General features: G+C 40.3%; 2 protein-coding genes across 2 annotated transcripts; one reads left to right on the plus strand and one right to left on the minus strand.

Annotated features, from left to right (window-relative positions):
- Window positions 1-2,620: 2,620 nt before the first annotated feature.
- nfs1 (NFS1 cysteine desulfurase) lies at window positions 2,621-12,569 on the minus strand. Its single transcript, XM_080025809.1, has 13 exons — window positions 12,257-12,569; window positions 10,752-10,828; window positions 10,517-10,633; window positions 10,257-10,340; window positions 9,424-9,576; window positions 9,232-9,325; window positions 8,944-9,078; window positions 7,357-7,514; window positions 7,166-7,271; window positions 6,863-6,944; window positions 6,255-6,338; window positions 4,262-4,351; window positions 2,621-4,094 (listed from the first exon to the last, which is right to left on the minus strand). The coding sequence occupies exons 1-13, from the start codon at window positions 12,360-12,362 to the stop codon at window positions 4,031-4,033; spliced, it is 1,350 nt and encodes a 449-aa protein (XP_079881935.1). The 5' UTR covers window positions 12,363-12,569; the 3' UTR covers window positions 2,621-4,030.
- A 1,845-nt stretch (window positions 12,570-14,414) lies between these two features.
- Window positions 14,415-22,247, plus strand: cUnh6orf89 (chromosome Un C6orf89 homolog). The gene is made up of 8 exons (XM_080025988.1): window positions 14,415-14,549; window positions 16,036-16,292; window positions 16,834-16,999; window positions 17,133-17,281; window positions 17,778-17,929; window positions 18,402-18,537; window positions 19,339-19,462; window positions 19,887-22,247. Exons 2-8 carry the CDS (start codon window positions 16,104-16,106, stop codon window positions 19,967-19,969), a joined length of 999 nt encoding a protein of 332 aa, XP_079882114.1. The 5' UTR covers window positions 14,415-14,549; window positions 16,036-16,103; the 3' UTR covers window positions 19,970-22,247.
- The last annotated feature ends 40 nt before the right edge of the window (window positions 22,248-22,287 follow it).

The raw sequence follows: 22,287 nt of genomic DNA on the forward strand, positions 1-22,287 counted from the left end.
CACTTGTCATGATACGTTAATCTGCCATTACGACCGGCGAATCGCGGCAGTTAATTTGCGTGCATAAATTATAATGCACTGCAAGGGTGGTCATAAATAAGAAAAGTCATGCGCTCCAGCTGACTGACGTCACCGCCGCTATTACTACCCCTCATCGGCTGTAACAGAAACACAAATCTTACTAACAATTTAAGGAAATAATAATCACTGTCCCTTATTAACTTGTGGGCATTTTCTTCATCTGCTTCGTTTTATCTTTTTCCACGCCTTGAAAATACACTAACGGTAGACAAGTGGCATAATCAAATCAACAAGTGTAAAACAACATGTTCGTTCCGATATTGTAGGCTACCCTCCGGTTCCGTCATTTAGGGCTATGCATAAAAATAATCAATCAAATGTCTGTTTGAGGTAAGAGTAGCTACGTTTCATTTATAATTCGGGAAACAAACTCCCTGGAACTCTCATTTGTAAGTTAGCTCCTCCATTCCGGACATAATTGATTGGCTGACACCTGTTTGTTTATTGTTTATTGTTTGTTGGATCCCCATTAGTTGTCACCATTGTGACAACTATTCTTCCTGGGGTCCCTAAAAAGCAAAACAATTCCTATACAGTTTTCCCAAAATAGGAATCACATACACAAAAAAAATCTGAAACAAGCAATTACATTTTTGTCATAAAAAAGAAGAAACTCAAATCATAGCCTACATCAGGGGTGTCAAACTCATTTTCACAAAGGGCCGAATTACGACATGATAATCACACGAAGGGCCAGACATGTCGCTTACTGACATGCCTTCTTTTTAATCCAAAACTCAAACAACATATCTAGGTATATAACCTGCGTACATACGAGGCATAGGCTAGATTTTGTTTACATATTTTGGGGGACAAATTATATGTGGGGGGTATGGGGGTGCTCCCCCAGAAATTTTTGTGCGTCAAACACTTAATTTCCTGTATTCTGGTGGATTTTTCTGTTTTGGTTTTCTGTGCCTTTTCTGCGTCAATTTATTGTGGAAATGTCTTTATTTTTGTAAAGGAAAAGACAACATTCAGGTTCCTGGTGAAACAATTATAAAGGACTATAATGCAGTAAGGTTCTCAGGCATCCTGGATTGAGCCACAATATGTTTTCTCTTGGATTTTTCAAAACTTTCTGCACATTCAAAACATATCACGTTTTTTTATTTTATTTTTTTTATAGGAATCATGACCCAGCACCAGTGTTAACTATTTATGACACTTTACATTGGTAATGAAATGCAAAGCCACCATTGGAAACAAAAGGGGTGGGCTATCAGCGGCTATCTAACGTTAGTTAGTGAGCTATATTGTAACTTCAGGCAAAAGTTAGAAACCAGATAATGTTAGCATTCATCCTTAGACAGTTGACACAATCAATCATCATATTAGCATGCTATTTAGCCCCATAGATTGGCCTATTTACAGCCATTAGAAAACTGACATCTTTTCTTCAATGCAAGTTCATCAATTCATGGCTTAAAATCCTGAGCTGTGGAACTTTCAGCAGACATTCCTAGTGGTAAACTATGCGAGTGTCCTAACGTTTGGGAGCGTGTGCGACGTGCCAACATGGCACAGGCTCCACATGAGAAAAAAAAAAAAAAAAAAAATCATGATAACTTTTTTTTTTTTTTTTTTTTTTGCGGGCCAAATTGAATGGAATTGCCGAATTGGTTCGCGGGCCAGATAAAATATTGAAACGGGCCAGATTTGGCCCGCGGGCCAGAGTTTGACACCCCTGGCCTACATCATACCGTGTGCATACACACACCCGCTTACCCACATTAGATGCCTAAAGGTTCATATTGTAAGCATACAGAATACATTTGCATGCACCATACATACACACTACAGGTATACAGTCAGAGATCATTTCATTAAGAGCTGTCCCTATATATAAGTTTAAACTAAGAATTCAAAATAAGGCACTCTGCAGCTTTACAAACACTGGTTGACTGAATTTAACCTGATTTCTTTGCTCAAAACAGCTTTTTTCAATTCCCTTCTAAATCCTATTTTTTTACTCTTAAGAATGAGGCAGTACGGAAGTCCGTTCCAATATGCAATAGCTCTGTACAATACAGTTTTTTTCAGTGCATTTGTTCGAGGTCTCGGTTGTTTGAAACGACAACTTTTTGACACAGGTCAACGACTTGACCTGTGTCAAACGTAGGGCTGAGCCAACGTCGATGCAGACTCGATGATCGAGGGCTTTATCACCCACTTACACTCGAGGCTCGATGGTTTGGGACGACACTCAATATGGCGGGCCCTCCCCGCGAACGCGCAAACGGAGGGATAGTGGATAGGGTTAGGGTGTGGATCTAGATTGGGCCTTACTGAGGCAACTGACAAGTAAGCAAATCGGGGGTGGGAAAGTAGCCTATCCTATTTTCTGCCATTAAGATAAAAAAAAACTCTTGCTTTAAAATATATAAACTCAAGCACATTGAATGACCATTGTCTATGTCTATTTTCAAAAACGTTCAATGCTGGACTATTATATGAATTATTTAGGCATACATTCACAACTTCAAGGATATCAAGGATCCCTGACATTAAATGGAAATCAAAACAAAAGTTTATTGGATAACCATTATCAATCTCTTTATTGAATAATAATGCATGTGACTAGAGTAACAGTAAATGTAGGAGTATAATAAACATGACATGATAAGGAACACAATACAAGCCCTTAAAATTCCTCTCAGAATGTGAGGGCAGATATCCACATCTAATAAATTATTCAGATTTTTGTTCCCATCAACAACAAGGGAGACATGAGACAAGTGAGTCTCAGTATGTGTGTGAGAGACTGAACCCGAGCCGTTTTAAATTGCCCATTAATGAACAAAACAATAAACAGCCGTTGTGATGAAATCGGGGCTATGGGCTTGTAAAGTGTTGCAGCCAGTCATTATCAATATAATCAAACTGCTGGTAGACTGACATGATGCTACTGTTTATTGAATACTGACATGGGAGGAGAAAGAAAAACTGATTTAGTTGACAGTGGATGACCTGTAAACGGAGAAGGAGAAATCTGTGAACTATGAACAGAAAAGTTCTGAATTATAGTGAATGATTAAATATTCAGACTACACTGTAATTTGCCTCTCCAGGTCTCACTTTAGCAACACCGCCTGTTTCTAAGCAATGGATTGCTGAACATTTTTACAAGAGCCTGTATCACAAAGTCAGATTAATAGTTTAACCACACATCTATGAGTTCATCTCACAAAATAAACTCATTTTTAACTCACTTTTTCCTCCGATGCTGCAGTGCTGAACTGCTCCAGAGCAAGTTTTTTCGACAAGATCAGATAAAAAAAAAATGTTGACGATCCAGTACTGACCAAGGACATCACTGGAAATGTGTAGTAGTTGTTTCTACCGGCTCAAAGTGATACTTTATTATTGATCAGTAGATTTAAACACTAATTTACAGCCTTGTCCTTGACTTTTAACTTTTAGATGTTGATCCTGAAATAGCTTCTTATCTTATTGTAGCTGTGTGATTAGGTTGAATATATTTCGCCTCCCTGTAAACTACATATTGCTGTCTCTGTAATATATCATTTCCCCACGTTTCACAGTTTCATCATGTTTTCATATTGAGTATTTTATGGTTCTGTTACTGTATATGTGACTGGCTGTAATTAGGAACACAACGTGTGACTGGGATGAACTGACTTTGTGATACAGCCTCAAACAACTTTTCAGACGAGACACAGATGTAACTTGTTGGCCAACAGAAGCCAACTGAGGTTCAACACAACCTCATAAGGAATACGACTCCGATCAGCACCTCAAGACAGAGCAACTAGAGGAGCTTCAGCACTACAGCTAAAGACAGACTTCAAGTCAGATAGGAAGTTTGTGCGTGTTTGGGTACAGGAAGGAAAAGCTGGTCCATTCCCAGAATTCCCTGGGAATTGTCGTCATCATCAATCATCATCATCTGTAGTCAGCCAGGAAGTGGACCAGAAGTAGGAGGGGTCTAGTGCTGCGTCCACTTGATGCTCTTCAGGTCGATTCCTTCTTGAACCATCTCCCACAGAGGACTGACAGACACACGGACAGAGAGCGACAGGTCAGTGGGTGTTACTGTTCACATCTCATATATTACCTTGGTGAGTACAGTGTTATTCTGAAAAAGGATGGACAAATACCAACATATATGATCAAGTTAGAACGTTAGTGTTAGCATAGTGTTAGCGGCTGAACTCACCTCATCTCTCTGAGTCTGGTGACCTGCTGGATACATTTCTCTGCTGTGAAGTCCACCTCGTCTTCTGTGGTGAACCTGCCAATACCAAACCTATCACACAAAAACACAGGTTTACAATAAGAAACCATTTAGATTCTAACAACAATATCTTAACTTGAATCTAATGCCTTGTTCAGACTGCCAGGCCAACTTGGATATTTGTCATTTCCAGGTTGTATCAAGATTGATTTTTATTAAGCATGAAATTACCAGATGAAATATGACTTTTGCCGATCAAATCTTAACGATTCAAATCGGATTTCTACAGATGTGTCTTCAGTCTTGACACTCTGGTCTTACAATTTGGATATCAGAGTGCCTGTTAAGGCCAGGACACACCAGTCCGACTACCCGGATATGGAGTTTGCCGATTCAGGCAGCTCCAGTCTTCCCGTCGCGGCCAAAAAAGTGCAAAGAACACACCAAGCCGACTGCTGACTTTCCGTACGCTCTGCGCTTGCGCGGGACGTAATGTCTTCATAACAGCAGGCTGCGGTAATCTGTATTGTGGCCCGAAAAAATACGGAAGCCGGAAATGATGGGACGGCTCTATAGACCATAAACACATTTTTAGCAGAGAGTGTCGAGCATGGTGTCGAGCAGTCAACAAGGGTTGATGCATGTGAGTACTCGCTGAACGAAACAAACAAACACATTAAAACAATGGCTAACTGTTGTTAGCTGTTTGTGCTACCCGCCTCACTTCGGGGCTTCACTGATCCGGGCTTCTTTTGAACATGTTCAATCGGCTCAAAAGAAGCCCGACGACATCTACGACGACCGATTTCACGGCACACACCAAACAGATTTGTGTGCCCGCCCCCTCCAGACTCTACGACGGCGATTATCGGGCCGGTGTGTCCGGCCCTTTACATGACTCAAAATGCAACACATTAAGTTATCTTTATTTGTCAGTTGTACACGAGGCACATTGAAATTTGTCTTTTCGCATATCCCCTCTCAAGTTACCACACTTCGGAGGGGGTCAGAGCGCAGGGTCAGCCGCAGTACAGCGCCCCTGGAGCAGTTTTTTGGGGTTAAGTGTCTTGCTCAAGGACACAATGGTAGAGATGGTGGGCACCGTAGACGCAATACCAGCCTCTGCTAGTTTTTTACAACTAACACCCTCCTGTCCGGTGCCGGGGATCGAACCAGCGACTTCATGGTTACTGGTTGGCCACCTTACCTCTAGGCCATCCTACCACCACATGATGACCAACTTTATTCAGACGGAGAGACAAGTGCACCTGACAACAACAGCAACTTATCTTATTTTTTTAAGATAATTTTTTGGGTTTTTCGCTTTTTTTATTGGAGAGACAGAATTGAAATGGGGAAGAACCGACCGCGGATCGGATTTGCGGTCGGTCGGTCGCAGGGTCTGCTGTGATGAGGACTGAGCTGCTAGGGGGAGGCTCTAAACACTACATCACAAGAGCCCCCAACAACAACAACTTTTGCCAGCATTGTGACAGTCGCTGAGTCCGTTTGATGCGGCAGAGGAATTTGGCACCTTGACTTGACATCACAAATGTTTGGATGGCGAGGTGATGTGTCTCCATTCCTCCAATTGTCATTATCAGCGTTGGAAAGCAGCCTCGCCAGAGAACGTAATGACCCCTACGTTGTTACTACAGTAACACATGCAGATAGGTCGGTACAGACTGGTGATGTCTGGACGTGTCAAATCCTATTCGATCACTTGCCATTGAAATTGTGGAAAGTCAAGGTTACAAATCGGATTTACCTGCAGTCTGAACAAGGACTAATACTGCATCTAATCAACATTAGAATGAAGACAATTAACAGGATTATAATATTCTTCAGAAGAAATGTTATTTAATTGAAATGTACAGATAATCATTATTATAATTAATGTTGCAATAATACAATTTATAAAAATTATTATCAACATTATGAAAAGGATTACAAGGAAGATAATTAGTGTTTGTACCTGATGGAAGAATGAGCCAGATCTTCATCTGCTCCGATCGCTCTGAGGACGTATGATGGCTCCAGAGACGCTGATGTACATGCACTGCACACACACAAAAATATTAATTCAGCTTTTATATACAGTTTAAAAAATCACCCGTGGAGAAAACTTGTAAACAAAAAGTCTCATCGTGTATCCTGTATCCCTAACATCTAACAATAAATTGCAATGCCGATTTTTAGATTATGCATTGTGTGCACATCCATGGTTGTGATCTTACTGTCTTCTACATTCATTATTACGCTTCTTTATATATTACCGCCACTAACTGTCGGTTAAAAGCATAATGTGGATTAACCGGCACCTGAAATCTACATATATCAAATTGTTTTTTTGTTTTTTTCAAGATAATTTTGTTGAAATGGGGAAAAGAGGAGAACATGCAGAGAACTGACCTGAGTTGAATTTGAACCGGGGTCTGCTGCGAGGCATAAGCCTCTAGGGGGACGCTCTAACCACTACTCCCCCCCCCCCCCCCATATATAAAATAGTTTGACTAAACTGCTTTTAATTTGAAACTTCAGGCTTGTTCTTGTTTTATACATAGAAAAAAAAGTGTTTCTGACCTCCCAGATGACAGAGCAACATCCTTCAGCGCCATCAACAGACTCTCTCCCTCCACATAGGCAAAGGAAAGGTTGATACAGCCTGAAAAGGACAAACAAAGTCAAACAACAGAAACCTCTAACTTTAAGCTTAAGCACATTCACTAACATTCTAGTTCATGTTGTCTAGAATTCAAGCATGAGACACTGGTGTGTGTGTGTGTGTGTGTGTGTGTGTGTGTGTGTGTGTGTGTGTGTGCGTGTGTGTGTGTGTGTGTGTGTATGTGTGTATGTGTGTATGTGTGTATGTGTGTATGTGTGTACCAGGGTAGCGATGTTCTGGATCTCCGTTCATTATGACGTCAGGAAGCCCGGACATCAGTTTATGGATCAGACGATTGGCCAGCATGGACACTCTGTGATGATCGTACTACACGCACACAAACACATATTAAGTCCAAGGCTGTTTAGGTGAGGTTCTTGAGTCTCGGCACAGTTGGTTGCATTTGTTTTACCTCCATCTCCTGCTGGGCGATGCTGCAGGCAGCTCCCAGGCCGACAGCCAGCGGGGTGGGGACAGTGCCGGAGCGCAGCCCCCTCTCCTGCCCTCCCCCGTTCTGAAGCGGCTCCATACGCACTCGGGGCCGACGACGCACATACAAAGCGCCCACTCCTTTACACACACACAAATACACACATCTCAGCTGTTTAGCAACATGACCTGTGAAATCTCACAAGGACCAAAACATTCCAACTGCTTTTACTGGTTACACGTTGGCAAATGGTCTGATGGAATTTCATATCAGCTGCTTTAATCTCTCGCTCTACTGTGACAGTATTTCAGATATGTTTTAACTGCCAATTTGGCTATATCTAAATTAAAGGCATCATAGGAGATTATCTGCAATATGCACTTTTTAATATGTTGTGAAAAGTGCTTTCTACACCCCAACAGCAATAAATGACTTATGGGCAATGAAAAAGAAACGAAAAACCCCCAAATTCTGTACCTTCTATAAACCTGTTAAAATGCTGACCAATCGGAGACGATGGACCCGTATCTAAAGAACCAATCACAATCCTGCGCGTTCTCTCCCCTCTGTGTGCGAGCCTGAGCGCGTTCACGGAGGGCAGAGAAAGCGTTCGTGCCATATCGTAGTAGGCTACCTGGCAGTGGACTAGACTCGTGACTTGAGCCTTTTGACTTGACAAGACTTGCTACTTTCCCCAAAACCCAAAGATTAAAAAGTAGGCTATATTTTTAAGTAGGCTACTGCTCTGTATCTTTCATCATGTAGCCTAGTGTAGCGGAGGAAACTGGTGGATGTCGCCTACCGGTACCGCGCTGATCTGCTTAGCCTATCACTGGTTTCACTTCAGAGGTGTCGGCCAGAACACCACTTAAGGCCAAAAACGTCAGACTATAAGCATGAGAAGAGGAGTATGGTTTTTCCGCTCTTTATTTTCCTTCTTTCACAGGCACAGCAGCATAGATCGCAGGAAAAGAGACACAGGCTTACATTCCGCTCGTGAGGAGACGTTAGAACAGCTGTTGCGACCTGCGAATCGCGGCCGTCAATAACATCCATAAACTGTAACTTATAACAGCGATCGGGACTGCATGTACTTACTCACACACGGGTGATTCACATAAACACGTTTCAACTGTGTCGACTACTGCGGCAACATGCGCGCTCACACACCTGACCGAGAGAGAAGAGAAAAGGAAACTTACTAGACAGACCCTCCGGCCGACTGACGTCACGGCCACTAACTGACAGCTATACTGTCATCCACACTGAACAAAACTCATCTCAACACTCTATAAGAAACAACACTGTAACCTATAAACTTTGGGGCCTTTTCTGCATGTAGCCTATGTGTGAGTGTTTGTGTGTGTGAGTTAAATGTTAACAATCACTGGTAAACAGTGCAATTGGGAAGTGCAGCCAGCAGCGCTCGTGCACGGCTGTGTGTCGAGGGGTGGGGGAGGGAGTCCCGAGGGGAGAGGGAGGAGTTAAACGGAACTCCGAGGACAAGCTAATTTCAAATCATGCTAGCTCTCTCAGATCGTACAGTATAGCTTTAATGTGACAGCCAACCTTTGGGTCCGTAGAGCTTGTGTCCACTGATGGACATTAGATCCACCTTCATGTCTGTGACGTTGATGGGGATCTTTCCAACAGCCTGGGCGGCGTCAGTGTGGAGGAAGACTCCTTTAGCGCGACAAATCTGACCTGTGGTTAATGAGAAAAATTATGTAAAAGAAATCATTCCCTCAACATCGCAATAGCAATAACAAATCACAATCATCGCAATGTGTTTTTTTCTTCAAAGTCATGCAGCCCACAGAGGGCGTGAAAAGAATATATTTGTGTTTCCATAGTTACCAATCTCTTTCATGGGCTGCGTGACTCCGATCTCGTTGTTGATGGTCATCACAGACAACAGAGAGGTGTCAGGACGGATGGAGGCCTCCAACAACTGAACACACAGAGATGGAGGTTTTTTTAATAGAAAACAATGACTGTTGTGTAAGGTCTGATTGCTCTGAATGTCCTCTGTACACTCAGCACGTTTACCTCCATGTCCACTAGTCCGTTTGTCTGCACTGGCAGGTAGGTGATGCTGAATCCCTCGGACTCCAGGACTCGACAAGAGTCCAGGACACATTTATGCTCAGTCTGTGTGGTGATCACATGGCGCTTCTTGGATCGGTAAAACCTGGCCACGCCCTGTGGGGGAGGGAGAAGTAGGGTCACTGCTGACATCACAAACTGTGTTCAACTGTTCACTGTGTTCTTGTGGAGTTCTCAAGGTATTGTCACACCAGAATTTAGTATGGCAAAATTAATTTGTTTCAAAAGATTGCTGCTATCAGTGGATTTGTTGGAAAACACTGGAAATGAAATCACTGGAACATGAATTCTGGGTTTCCCCTCAAGTTCATATGAGCATTTTGAGTCAATATGAACTTGTTATTTGGTAAAAGGTTTTCTGCAGGTTTAGTTAAATTAATACTTTTAAATACATTTTTAAAGACAATGGACTACAATTTTAGACCTATTTCATCTCAAATACTGTCTAAAAAATTGTGTAAGCATGTAAAAGAATAGTCCCTGAATTATGTTCAAAGTAAATGGATTTATTCATAATCATAAATAACATTTATTCTATGTAAGATGTGTTGTTATGCTGCACTACGAGCAATACAAATCGACTGAATTTAAAGCAACTTTATAGATTTAGAACTACATATTTCACAAAGACACACAGATGAATTCCTGGTGTGACCATGTACGTTCTAAGTTCCCTCCGTTCTTTATTTGTTCTCACTGTGCAGTAAAACAATAGGAGTTAGAGCTTGTGAGAGGAGGAAGAGAGAAGGTGATGAAGAGGAGGAGAAGAGTCTTACCTTTATGGCCATGTTGTTGGACTCGGTGGCTCCACTGGTGAAGATGATCTCTCTAGGATCTGCTCCAATCAGATCAGCTATCTGCTGCTCAGGGAGAAAAAAACAATAGTTTTAGTGTCATTTCATAGTGTACAACAATTCAGAACTTACAAGACAACAAATGGTTTACACATTACTACACAGTGCACTGCAATGGACAAAATATACATGATGCCATACATTTGCCTTTCTAAATAACGTTTCTCTTAGTGTCTCTCTACCTTCCTTGCTTTCTCCATGCCGCTCTCGCTCTCCCAGCCATATGCGTGTGTTCGGGAGTGAGGGTTACCGTAGTAATTCACCTCGTAGGGTAACATGGCGTCCAACACCCGGGGGTCCTACACACACACGTTAAACTGCTGTTAAAAGTCTAAATAAGTGTAAGTTAATTTCTCTATAACCTCTAACATGACTGGTTAAGCCTTTAACCAAGACAGCGTGGTTGGTAATGGTTACCATGGGTGTGGTGGCCTGAAAGTCCATGTAGAGGGGGCGGAGCTCATCTATCTCCAGCTCCTTCTTCTGTATCAACTCTACAGCACAAAACAACACACATACAGACAGACAGTCAGCTGATTTAACTCGGTTTAATCAAATGGTGGACTAAAACACTGGTAGGAACTTATTGAGTTATTTATCAACTATGTGTAGAGCAGAGTGTTAAACTTTTTTTAATATATATATTTGTTATCTATTTTGTTGCTTTTATTATATAAAAGTTAAACAATGAACATCCCCATCTGTTAAACTGCACTTTCTTAGCACAGTCTGTAGAAGAAGTTTTTGGTTGAAGAAAATTTCACTAAAGTCCAATATGAAAACAAATCTTTACTTTGTTTCAAAAGACAATACAGATTATTATGGTCAGCATTCACGCATGGAGAGAAAAGCTGCGCATCATGCTCAGCGTAATGCCAGGGTCCTACACAAAATAAGCTGCTTTATACCTAATGGTTGACATGGTCAAATGGTAGGAAGACTAAACAATGGATCAATCAAGTCTGGCTCTTGATGGCTCAACACTCATTTGAGTCTGGGAGTTCCCAGGATGATACAAATGATATGATGGGCTTTCTTTGAATCCCTGGGGAAATGTAGGGGGGTTGGCCCCCATCAAACTGATTTAATTACATTAGAAAGTTCAGAAAGGATACATTAGTTAAGATGATACAATGATCAAATAATGAATGTATGGACACAAGTCAAACAGAACAGGTCGACTTCTATGGATGTTAGTTTTTTTCAAATTAGATTCAAAACTTTGGAAATGATCTGTTTTCATGCTTCTTCAGTGTGGTCATTTGGTAATAAATGGAATGGCTTTAGGTTTTTTAGATTTCATCCCAAATAATAATTCTATTGAGAGTTTACAGTTAAAAGTCTGATGGCGGTACAAGAAAAGCAATTCATTTTTAAAGATACAACTCAAAAGGTTCTGAGTAATGACAAAGAAATGCAAAATATTGTATAATACATAACATTTTACAATGTAAAAGCAAACTTCACAGAGCTCATTAATTATGTAATGGAGGACTTTTTTCTAAAAACATACCCATCCATAGCATATCTGGAAATGAGAGACTTTGCTCAATGCCTCATTTACATAACAACTGAATTAGGTAGGCTTAAGTGTTCACATTTTTGTTTTATTCGGTTTTGGAAATTAAACCCTAACAAAAAATACAGATATGTTTTCCAAAGATGAAGGCAATGTAAATAAAGAACCAACATAGGCTACATATAAACACATTATTTTTCAGAATTGTTGACGATTACTTTTCTCTCAGTTCCTTGAGGCGTGAAGTGATTTTATATTAATATTTTATCTAAATCCGCCCTTGCGTAATTTTTTTGTCAGTTTAGCAGTCGTTAAGTTTCTCGTATCCACATTGAACTGCGTCACTTTGGGATAAGCATAATGCTAGCTGCTCGGCTTATTAGATCAGAAAGTACGGCGTTACCTTTCGGAAGAGTGCTAGCGGCTCTGCGCTCGGAGCCATGCCGAAGAGTGATCCACGACCCCGGCCTGAACAGCCGTGAGGAGACGGTCCTGCCCTGGGAAAGCATCTCGTGCTGGTTTCACCTGGAGACCCACTGACCTCCAATGACAACAACACGCGGACAGCTAACACAACACCGAAGAAAACCGGTTCAAATCAGTTTAACCTGCTAGTTTCTGTGGAGTCAAATGAAGAAATTGTTGCATGAGCTACAAATAAATATTGAAGGTGAGCAAAGTTTGGTTTGGTTGGAGAAACGTTGCCGCCTGTCTGTTACATGTTATATCAACAGAAACGGCCAGTCAAGTTGGACATGCGCACAATACGTCCGGTGGGGACTTTCAAAGTAAAATGTCATAAAGTAGCCTACAAAATAACAAAACAAGTAGGCAGGCCTTTTTTACTCGTCTACATATTTGAAAAACGTGTTTAGGTAAATGTTTGACATATATTTAAAATTTTAACTCAAAATAACAAAACAACATTTGTATAAATCAGAACTAATTTAGTGTTTCTCCGTCCTCTCTGCTGCCTTTCTATGTGCCTCTCTGCAGCTTGATGCATCTAGCTGTCGATTCTGTAACATGGTTGCACAAGAAACGGAAACAGAGAGAGCGACTTCCTCTGGATAGGCTGCGCTCTCATTGGTCTTATAATATGTCCACGATTGGTCCATATCTTTAGCCAACAGTCCTTGGTCCGACTCCTCAATATATCGTATGCTTTATTTTCATATTGGCTGTATTTGAGGCGGAACCGAGACTTTCCTCTGCTCTCTGATCAGTTATACAACCTGGATTTAGCCTCCTGTCATTAAGTCCACAATACAGTTATAAACACTTAGGCTATGTACAGATTTTCATCCGTTGCTTGGGCACTATAGTTAAAAAGAAATCAATGGGTCCGTCGGCGACTCAAATAAACAGTAATGTTAGCTTATGTAGGCTATTTCTTGCTTTTGGATACAGGTTTCATAAGGCACAGCAACTTTGAGCAGCTTCTTTATACATTAAGGTTTTGTCTTCTGCAGACATGTAGGCTCATTGTCACATACACTGCTTTTTCCAAATGTTGATACACATCTTCTTGCCTTCTGCAGTTAATATTCACTTTGGCTGACACTTTGCAAAGTAAATTGTGACACTTGACTATGTAGGCCTACACTCTCATCTCCTTCTTTCGTGTAGGCTACCTGTAATTTTATTTCTGCAAAGTCCACATTACAAAATATAATAAAATAATATCATTCTATCTATCTATCTATCTATCTATCTATCTATCTATCTATCTATCTATCTATCTATCTATCTATCTATCTATCTATCTATCTATCTATCTATCTATCTATCTATCTATCTATCTATCTATCTATCTATGTTTGAGTGATAATGCAGGAGGGCTAGGTCAGTAGGTATGAATAGCATCCAGGAATGGTGCACCGATCAGAGTGCAAGGAATGATGATGAGGAGACGTAGCTTTCTTTAGACTATATTATTTTCAGCCGTATTTATTTAAATCCTCTGTATTGTCTTGCAGTTTTCTATAAAACAGTAAAATAAAACACCATTAGTTTTACAAGGCATAATAAATAAATAACTATTGGCTAAACATATACAGTATAGCAGGCTGATATAACTAAACATTCATTATACAGGAAAAGGTCATACACAAAATATACTCAGATAAAATAAACAGACTCTACATAACATGACCGCGCCAAAGAGCAGACATGGGGCCAAGCGGCACACTGCATGTGCAGGACATCTCCCTTTCACGTGATAAGCCAACTGCCATAGCAAACACCGGCGCTGCTTAACTTAGCTTAACAACCAACGTAAAACTTGCACATACACATATTGATTAACACTCACAATAAGACAAAGTAACAGGCACTTACATTTTCATGAACTCAATACAGGAGAATTGGGAGCAACTGCTCTTAAAGCGACAGTAACCATTAATCTCAGAGCCGTTTATACAATCTATCTATCTATCAATGGATCATTCACTATTCTCTGACTGTAAGCTATTTCTAATAATAATGTCCTGCTGCCATACACATCTCAAACCGATCGGTGGCGGTAATGCAACTACTCGTAAACCGCCACACGTAGAGAAGAAGAATCCGAGCTGTTTTGGTTGCAGACATGTCCGTTAGCTAGCAAAGTAGTTTATTTAAAAATACATACCTTTTTTTAACGTAACAACAAGAGAAAAATAAACCATAACTACGGCGGTGGATGTCACTTTAAGGTGAGGCTTCCAGATGTCTTTATTCTTTATTTAAGCGACGTAAACTAAAGGTGTTAATCAAGGCTAACAAAGCACAAGCTAACAATCAGCAGCTTTGCGGTATAAGTTAACGCTTCTGTTTAATTACATAACATGTATGATTTTAAAAAAGCGTTTAAATCTTGACATCTCATCATTGTCTTGGTTTGTTGGAGGTTTATAGTGCCATAACATATGTTTGAGTGTTTTAAATGCGGCTCCATCAGGACTGTTGACATTATTTTATCTGAAAACGCTGAGTTTGTAATGGTCTCTATCAGTGGACAGCCAGGGCACCTTGATGTTTGTGAAATTACGTTTATCTAAAACCGAAATGATGGACATATTCTAATCAAGCATAATTATGCTACAGAATGTAATGCTAAAGAACATTTTAGCAAGAAATCATTGGTTGCTCAGTTAAAAAAAGAAATCTCCTATGGCATAGATATACAATAGAACACTATGCCACTTGACGTCGGCGGATTTAAAAACATTTCGGAGGAAGACTTACGAACTTTCTGAGAAGTCGAGAAACAATCTAAATTTCTTATGTCTAATTATTTTATATTGTCCCTTTTATGATGAGCTGATAATTGATACATTGATGATAATGTTCGTCCAAAATCCTGAAATATTGTTTTGCACCGATGATGACAGGATGGAATGGTGGTTTACTTCCAATGTTTATAAGTTGGTCTTTTTTGTTGCCAAACCCTGGAAGAAAAACCTAGAGGCTCAGTCCTCTTCGCAGCAGACCCGGGTTCGTATCTGGCCTGTGGTTGTTCTCTGCATCTCTTCCCCCTATCCACCCCATTCATCTCTCTCTCTCCAAACTGTCTAATAAAAAGCAAAATGCCAAAAAATGATTTGGCCTTTTTGTGTTAATAATGGTAAGCCTTTTTGGGCTGGGTATATATTGATTATGCATGATGCAACAATAAAATTAAAACAATCAATCAATCAGGTTTTTTATTTTGTCTATTTGGATACTTTAATGTTTGTTTTTGATTTCCTCAATGTCTATGTGGACACCTTAGGCTGCTTAGAGCATATAATGCGTAACATTTTCATATAACTGAAATCGGTTACAATCAAGCCATCACCTAAACAGTTGACACAAAGTTGATTAGGCCTTTAAAGCTCCAAAAAAGTCTCTCTGTATTTCTCAGTATGTCAACGTTTACAAACTCGTGTCACTGGCTCAGAAAAATCCCTATGAAGCGGCCAGGAAATGTTTCAGTTGTCGATTCTACTGCTAAGAATACCTGGATTTACAGCAGAAGGAATAAAATACATGCGGGATCATCGAAGGCTTACCTGATGAAGATGTTCCATGCGTTGTTGTAATGACTCAGAATTCCTCATGGGTTAGACAGTATAAGTTACGCACTATAGCTGTGTAAGGTTTGTTATTGTCTTATAATAGTCACAAAGTGGTCGTTAACCTTTTTGGATGACTTCTCAGGTGACATAATGCTGGCAGAGCCCGCAGCAGCTGCAGATTGACGTGTTTGACCCAGAGAAGCCGCCGTCATGGGAACGACGACGAGCGAGCCATGCATCTACGACAAACTGTCTGAGAGCATCGACATCCTCCGCCAGTCGGGCTACCGCTATGGCATGTCAGAGAGGGAGATCGAGAGGTTCATCAAGCAGGTCCTGGAGACCAATGAGCCCAGGAGAGAGCCGCCCCAGTTCCCCATCCTGAGAGCCACCATAAAGGTCGGCAAATGTTGTGTGTTCACCGCTAAAGACTCTAGTCTACAAATACACACACACACGTTTAAGCACTACGCAGACAAATTTAAACCTCCGAAATTGGATTATTAAGCCGGTATTCCCCCTGTTAGTTTTTATTTTTGATTCGATTTTAATAGTTTTTTTTTTTTTTTTTCAGACAGTAAAAACTCCTTTCCACTGCAGGATGCGTATAAGACTTCTGTTAAAGTTGTTCTGTTTGTATAACTATCTGTCCACTGTACATTGGAAGAATTACATACCAAAAATAATATAATATTGGAAATTATCCAAATCCAGCTCAGACTGCTGAAGCCTCAACATTTGTTTGGAAGTGAAGATGTCATGGCCAAAATGGACAACAGGGACAATTACAGCCACCAAAAACCTGATACAGATACTATTTATAGAGTAGATGTTAGTATGATATTATAGAAAAAAAGGATTCTTGCTGTGAATTGAATCACGTGTGTCTACACAATGTAAAGGTTTATTCATGTCGGTGATGTCCCCGTTGTCTCTGCAGTTTGTGGTGGCAGTGGGCTTCCTGCTGGTAGCGGTGTTGGCCTTCACCTACCCTCAAAGCAGCCCCCAGCTGGGTCTGGTCAACCTGGGCTATTACAACTGGTCGTCCCCCCTCAGCCACGTCCGCCTGCTCTCCCTGCCCATCGCCAAGAAGTACAACCTGCAAGGTCTGAAGCCTGATCCATCCATTTCAGCTGCTAATTCCTTTCAGAAACATGATTTAAAAAGGACAAAGGCGTATCCTGATGCTTTAAAGCTGTCCTTTAATTTGTTTATATATACTGTGCGTGTGTTATGCAGGTTTCCATGAATGGTGGAGTGCCGGCTCTCTCAGGCAGAATCTGGTCAACTGTTCGGGCTGTGCAGAGATTTCCTCTGTGCTGGAAGTCCCAGAGAGCCTCAGAGGGACCGTGACTCTGCGGCGGGGGCCCCAGCTCGTCATGCTGAAGGTCAGAGATTAGATTAGATTAGGCAACTTTATTGATCGCATGAAGGGCAATTCATTTGCAGCTCACCCCATCCACAGTCACACAAACAACATCCAAAATGTTACATATCTAAAAGAACAGATCAATAATCATTCAAACGGAGGTCAAGGTGAAGGACATCAAGGTAAATTAATAAGATAAAAATAAATAGATTTAATAAATAGCAATAAAATCAACAATATATATTGCTATATGTATAAGCATGTAAAGGACTGTGATTAAAAAGGTTGACACACCCAGCCATGGTTGAAAACTTTGTATACCGTAGCTAAAAAGATTTTATTATTTCATATTTAATAGAGTTGGGGAGTTTGGGGAGTTGCTGGGTCCTCAAGTCTCAGTTAGCCTTCTTTTCATCTGTTTTAACTGTCACTCACAACAATGATGTGACCCTGTTTGTTCATACTGGTTTCAGACTGGTCAAAGCGGTTTCTCTTGTTCATATTGGTGTCTCTAGGGCGGGGAGTCCCTCAGTGTCCAGCGGCAGCAGCTTGAGGAGCTCTACTCGGCCCATTCAGGCTCCATGTCCATCCTGCTGGAGGAGGACGACGGTCTGCAGAACCATAACCTGGGTTTTCCTCAAGGACCCGCCAACTTCACTCTACTCTGGTACACATTTCTCTTCACAGTACAAGCATGCACAGGTCCTAGATCAGACTCGGGTCAATCTGTTAATATGTCTATTGCCTAAGTGCAGTGATATGAGTGTACTAGTTATTAGCTCTGATCTGCAAAAAAATCCAGGAAATAAAGTAGTAGTAAAATGAGTTTCTCCTCTCTTCGTTTTATCTACTGCTAGAAAAATTAAATTGGAAAGCTTTTCTGAAGACATTAGCTAACCTTGAAACAGAGTCATTTCAACACAGAATTTCCCGGTAAAAGCCCTACCACTGCCCTCAAATTTAAAGGCGTTTACAGTCAAGCACATACAGGAAGTAGGGATCAGTGGGTAAGGGGTTAGCTTCTCGCATCATGTGCTTACCACTGAAGATAAACCTAAAGGAAATAAATTGGTATTCGAGGCGGTACAGATCAACATCGGTACATGATTGGCTGTGTGTGTGTTGTGTTTTCTTTGTAGGAGGTTTAGCTCAGGGACCAGGGAGAAGGTGTTGAGGTGGCTCTTCCCGAAGGCTGAGCTCTGCCCCCTGCTGGACAGCGCTGGGACTATTGTGCAGCGCTGCCTGGTCACCCACACCACAAACTCCCAGAGTAAGGTGAGTGTGTCGTGGCAGATTTTTTCTCTTTAAGAAATCAACAAATAAATCAGCAGGTTGTCTTTCTGATATTTAATTGAAACAACAAAAGGAAAAATAACTTACAGAGTACAACATAAATATTACAGCTGGGTCAGAGCTCCTTCACCATGGGACATGTTGAAAGGTTTGACCAAGAACATGGCCAAGCCTAGTGCATTTATTGTGAGTTTCCTAACCAGTCAGTTAACAGAGGTGCCTATTCATTAGCCCCTAGGTGGACTTACCCTATTACACATGAGCATTCCGCTGTTCTGACCATCAGTTCATTATAACCTTTACTATCCCTCCTGGCTATCAGGTGCCCTGCTTGTCCATTCATTCCTTATCCCTCATGACCAGCATCTGACTTCTGCATACATGAACATACAATCATAGAGAACATACACAAACATACAGATTGTTGAATACACAAATTATATATATAATTAAACAATAAAGAGATTAAATGATAAATTGATTAAAACAAAATTGACATGACATAGACGTCCCCACCCTGACTAACTAAACAAGAATACACTGTAATTGTTGCAGAGAGAAATGATGGACAAAACTGAGAAAATAAAAACTAAGTTTAAACTTATTGATGTTTGGGTTAGATGTGTTGTCTTATATCCAAATATAGTGTGTTGGTATTGAAAGTGCCATTGGAAGTGCCATATTTGACTGTTAGTGTTTAACAGATACAGAAATCATACAGACATAGTCTAAGTGCTGCTCTGTAGCTTCTGTTGTACCTATGAGTTCTTATCTGTGTTAAAGGGTGTCGGCGTGTTTGGCTGGCTGGTGGTGGGTGAGGGGCTACCAACAGTTCGAGTTCTTCCGGTTCAGCGTTGTCAGAAACACTGCAGCTCCTTCAACCTGTGGCTCACGCCTGGAGACATGGGTAACGCCTGCCGCACTCGTTTTTATCACACATTTTATGTGACATAACAACAACTGGAAACAAAATAAAATCAACTTTGGTTGTGGGCCCACAAGATAAAAAAAAATCTTTGGGGCTTCATATAGAACAGATTAATTACTTGACTTACTTTTTATACAATTCTAAAACACTTTGTCTCAGTGAATATGTGAATACATTTTATTATCTATCTTAAAACTTCTAAATTATGAGTATACTGTATGTCGTTTTTTTTAAAGATATATCTTGTGTGCAGATGTTTTTGTAACAAGAGATATTGTTTTTGACTTGTACTCACAAATTATTTAGAATATGTAGTTTAAAATGTTTATTCATCAGTACATTTTGACCAATAAAAAAAAATTAAAACTTTATGGTTGTTCCCTCTGACCCTTGACCCATGCAGTCTACGCTGACCCTCGGTACTGGCAGATGGAGCTGTTCCCCGGCCGAGGCCAGAACATCATCTGTGACGGATCAGCCTTTTAATCTTAACGCTGAAAGAAGTGAAGAAGGACAGTAGTACGTCGGCTGGGAATGTTTCACTTCTTCCCGCTTAGGTTTTTTTTTCAGAGCTGCTCAGCCTTTCTGTGGCCCCACCCACCGATGCCTTACGAACCTTTTTTTTCTGATGCCCCACTCGTCTGCTGATCTTCAGAAAACTGGAAACCACTGCAGCCTGACTTCAGTTTGGAAAAAATTAAACTCTTGCAGGTTTCAAAGGTTGAGGTGAAAGGAGAGAAATGACTTTTTGACTTTGTCTTTCGAGCATCGGACGCCTTTGAAGTCTCTGCGGCTCTCAGATGTTCTGTTCTTGTGCCATAGCTTCAAGCTGATCTCTAGCTATTAAAAAGGGAAATCATTGGGTGTCTCTCTCTTTCAGAAGCTACTGAAACTCTGATGATCTGGGTCCAGACCTCAGAGTCACGTGCCCCACATCTCCAGTTTATTCAGTGATTGGTGTTGTGTTCACGGACGAATGTTAAGTTAGTTAATCAGAGCTTTGTAGATTGTGTGAAGAATCAGGATGGATGTCAGTAAAATGTTTATACTTTGTGCATTTGATCAACTTATTACCGAAACAAAGTTTAGCTCATTGAGGACACAGCGCACTTTTTGCCCCAGGCCGTTAGTTGATCCCTGGCTCATATTTTCATCCTCGCTGCTTTTTGCAGTGCATTATGGGAACTTTCTTTGAATGATTTAGTGACGGGATGTGCTACCTCCTGAAGTTGTGAGACACACCTGCAGCTTCGACTTCTGCTATTCATCTGGTTTTATATCTCCATGTTAAAGGGCGAGTTCCCCAAAGTAAAAAAAAAAACTTTTGTGGTGGTTTCTTTACACAGTCGAGAGATTTCATTGGAACTTAATTGCATAATTTCTGAAGTTAATACTAAAACATTTATTTCAAATGTGATTATTTTCAGCAAATTAATCCCCAGGCCTGTTTGGTTTTCTGCCTTTTAGGTTTTCTGCCTTTTATTAAACAAAATGAGATTGTACCTAAAATAATCTAACTTATTTCTAAATGAAAAGAAAAATAAATAGTTTGTGGTCGACATTATGGGGTTTATTTTTAGGGAAAAGATATCTCGCAGTTCTCTAAAGAACTATCACTAATTTTAGATGTTACATAATTATGTGACTGTTGTTGACATTTCTACCCCAAAAATGACAAATATAATTGTGAAATTTTAAAAATATTAAAAAATACTACCCACTATCTCGACAGTTTTAATTCATTTACTGGACTACTTACAAGGCCGGAGACTGAACCTCCAGTAAACCTTCTGCTGCTCGTTGAGACATTAATGATCTGTTATTTTTAGAGTTGCAGCTCTTGCGACATTTAAGTTGTGAATGGATTTTTGAAAATAATTTTATTGGATATGGTCTCTGCCACTGAAGTAATGAAAAACTGTCTCCATTAAATTCCTTTTACCTGTCACCTTGATATGGAGGCAAAAAAACAACAGTATCTGACTGCAGAGATAATAAAAGGAAGAGAGATTATGCTCGATGGTGTTTTGTCCTCCCAACGTAGCCTTCAAGGCAGCGCTGCCTGGAAGGCCCTATACCTTACCCTAACCGCAGGCTGCCTTGGAAGGATTAATTTTTATAATTTGGTTGAATTTACCCTTTAACAAACAGTTTAGTACTACTAACTACTACAAGTACTCCTAATCTAATCAACACACAGTATCAGAAAATGTTAGTTTATTTTCATCCTTCGTGTCGTTTCTCAGGATCAGCTTCAGATTTCCTTTGGGATTTCACTGATTTAACATACAACGCTGCTTCAGTAATGGATTTCAGTGTTAAGTTATTTATTGTTATGATTGTATGTATATATGTTCAAGTCATTAATTTTATTAAGAATAATAATATTGTTTTTGTTTGTCACTATCAGAGCAGAGTGAAAAGAGAAGTTAACATATTACCATCAATGGCAAATTCTTAGATTATATTTTCTCTGAAAATCCATTTTTATTACTCGGTGGAGGATTTATTTTGTTTATTATCAGGGTTTCCATGGGTCGTAAAATGTGTGAAAAATGTTCAATCATTTTGCCAAAGTTAACGCCTGTCATATTGTATCTGAGTTTCAGTGTTTGATAGATGCTCTCCCTCATTTTGTTTAAACGGCCCTACAAATTGCAAACTGTGTTGCTTCAACCTAACGAGGCAGTGAGTCTTTGAAGATGTTTGCACTGCATAAAAATATAATAGTTTTATGAGAAAATTAAAACTTGTTATGTATATGCTTCCGTCTGTGTGGAGTTTGATTTGATTGCACTTGTAAG

The sequence above is a fragment of the Ammodytes marinus genome, assembly GCF_949987685.1.
Source record: "Ammodytes marinus genome assembly, chromosome: 4".
Lineage (NCBI taxonomy): Eukaryota > Metazoa > Chordata > Actinopteri > Uranoscopiformes > Ammodytidae > Ammodytes > Ammodytes marinus.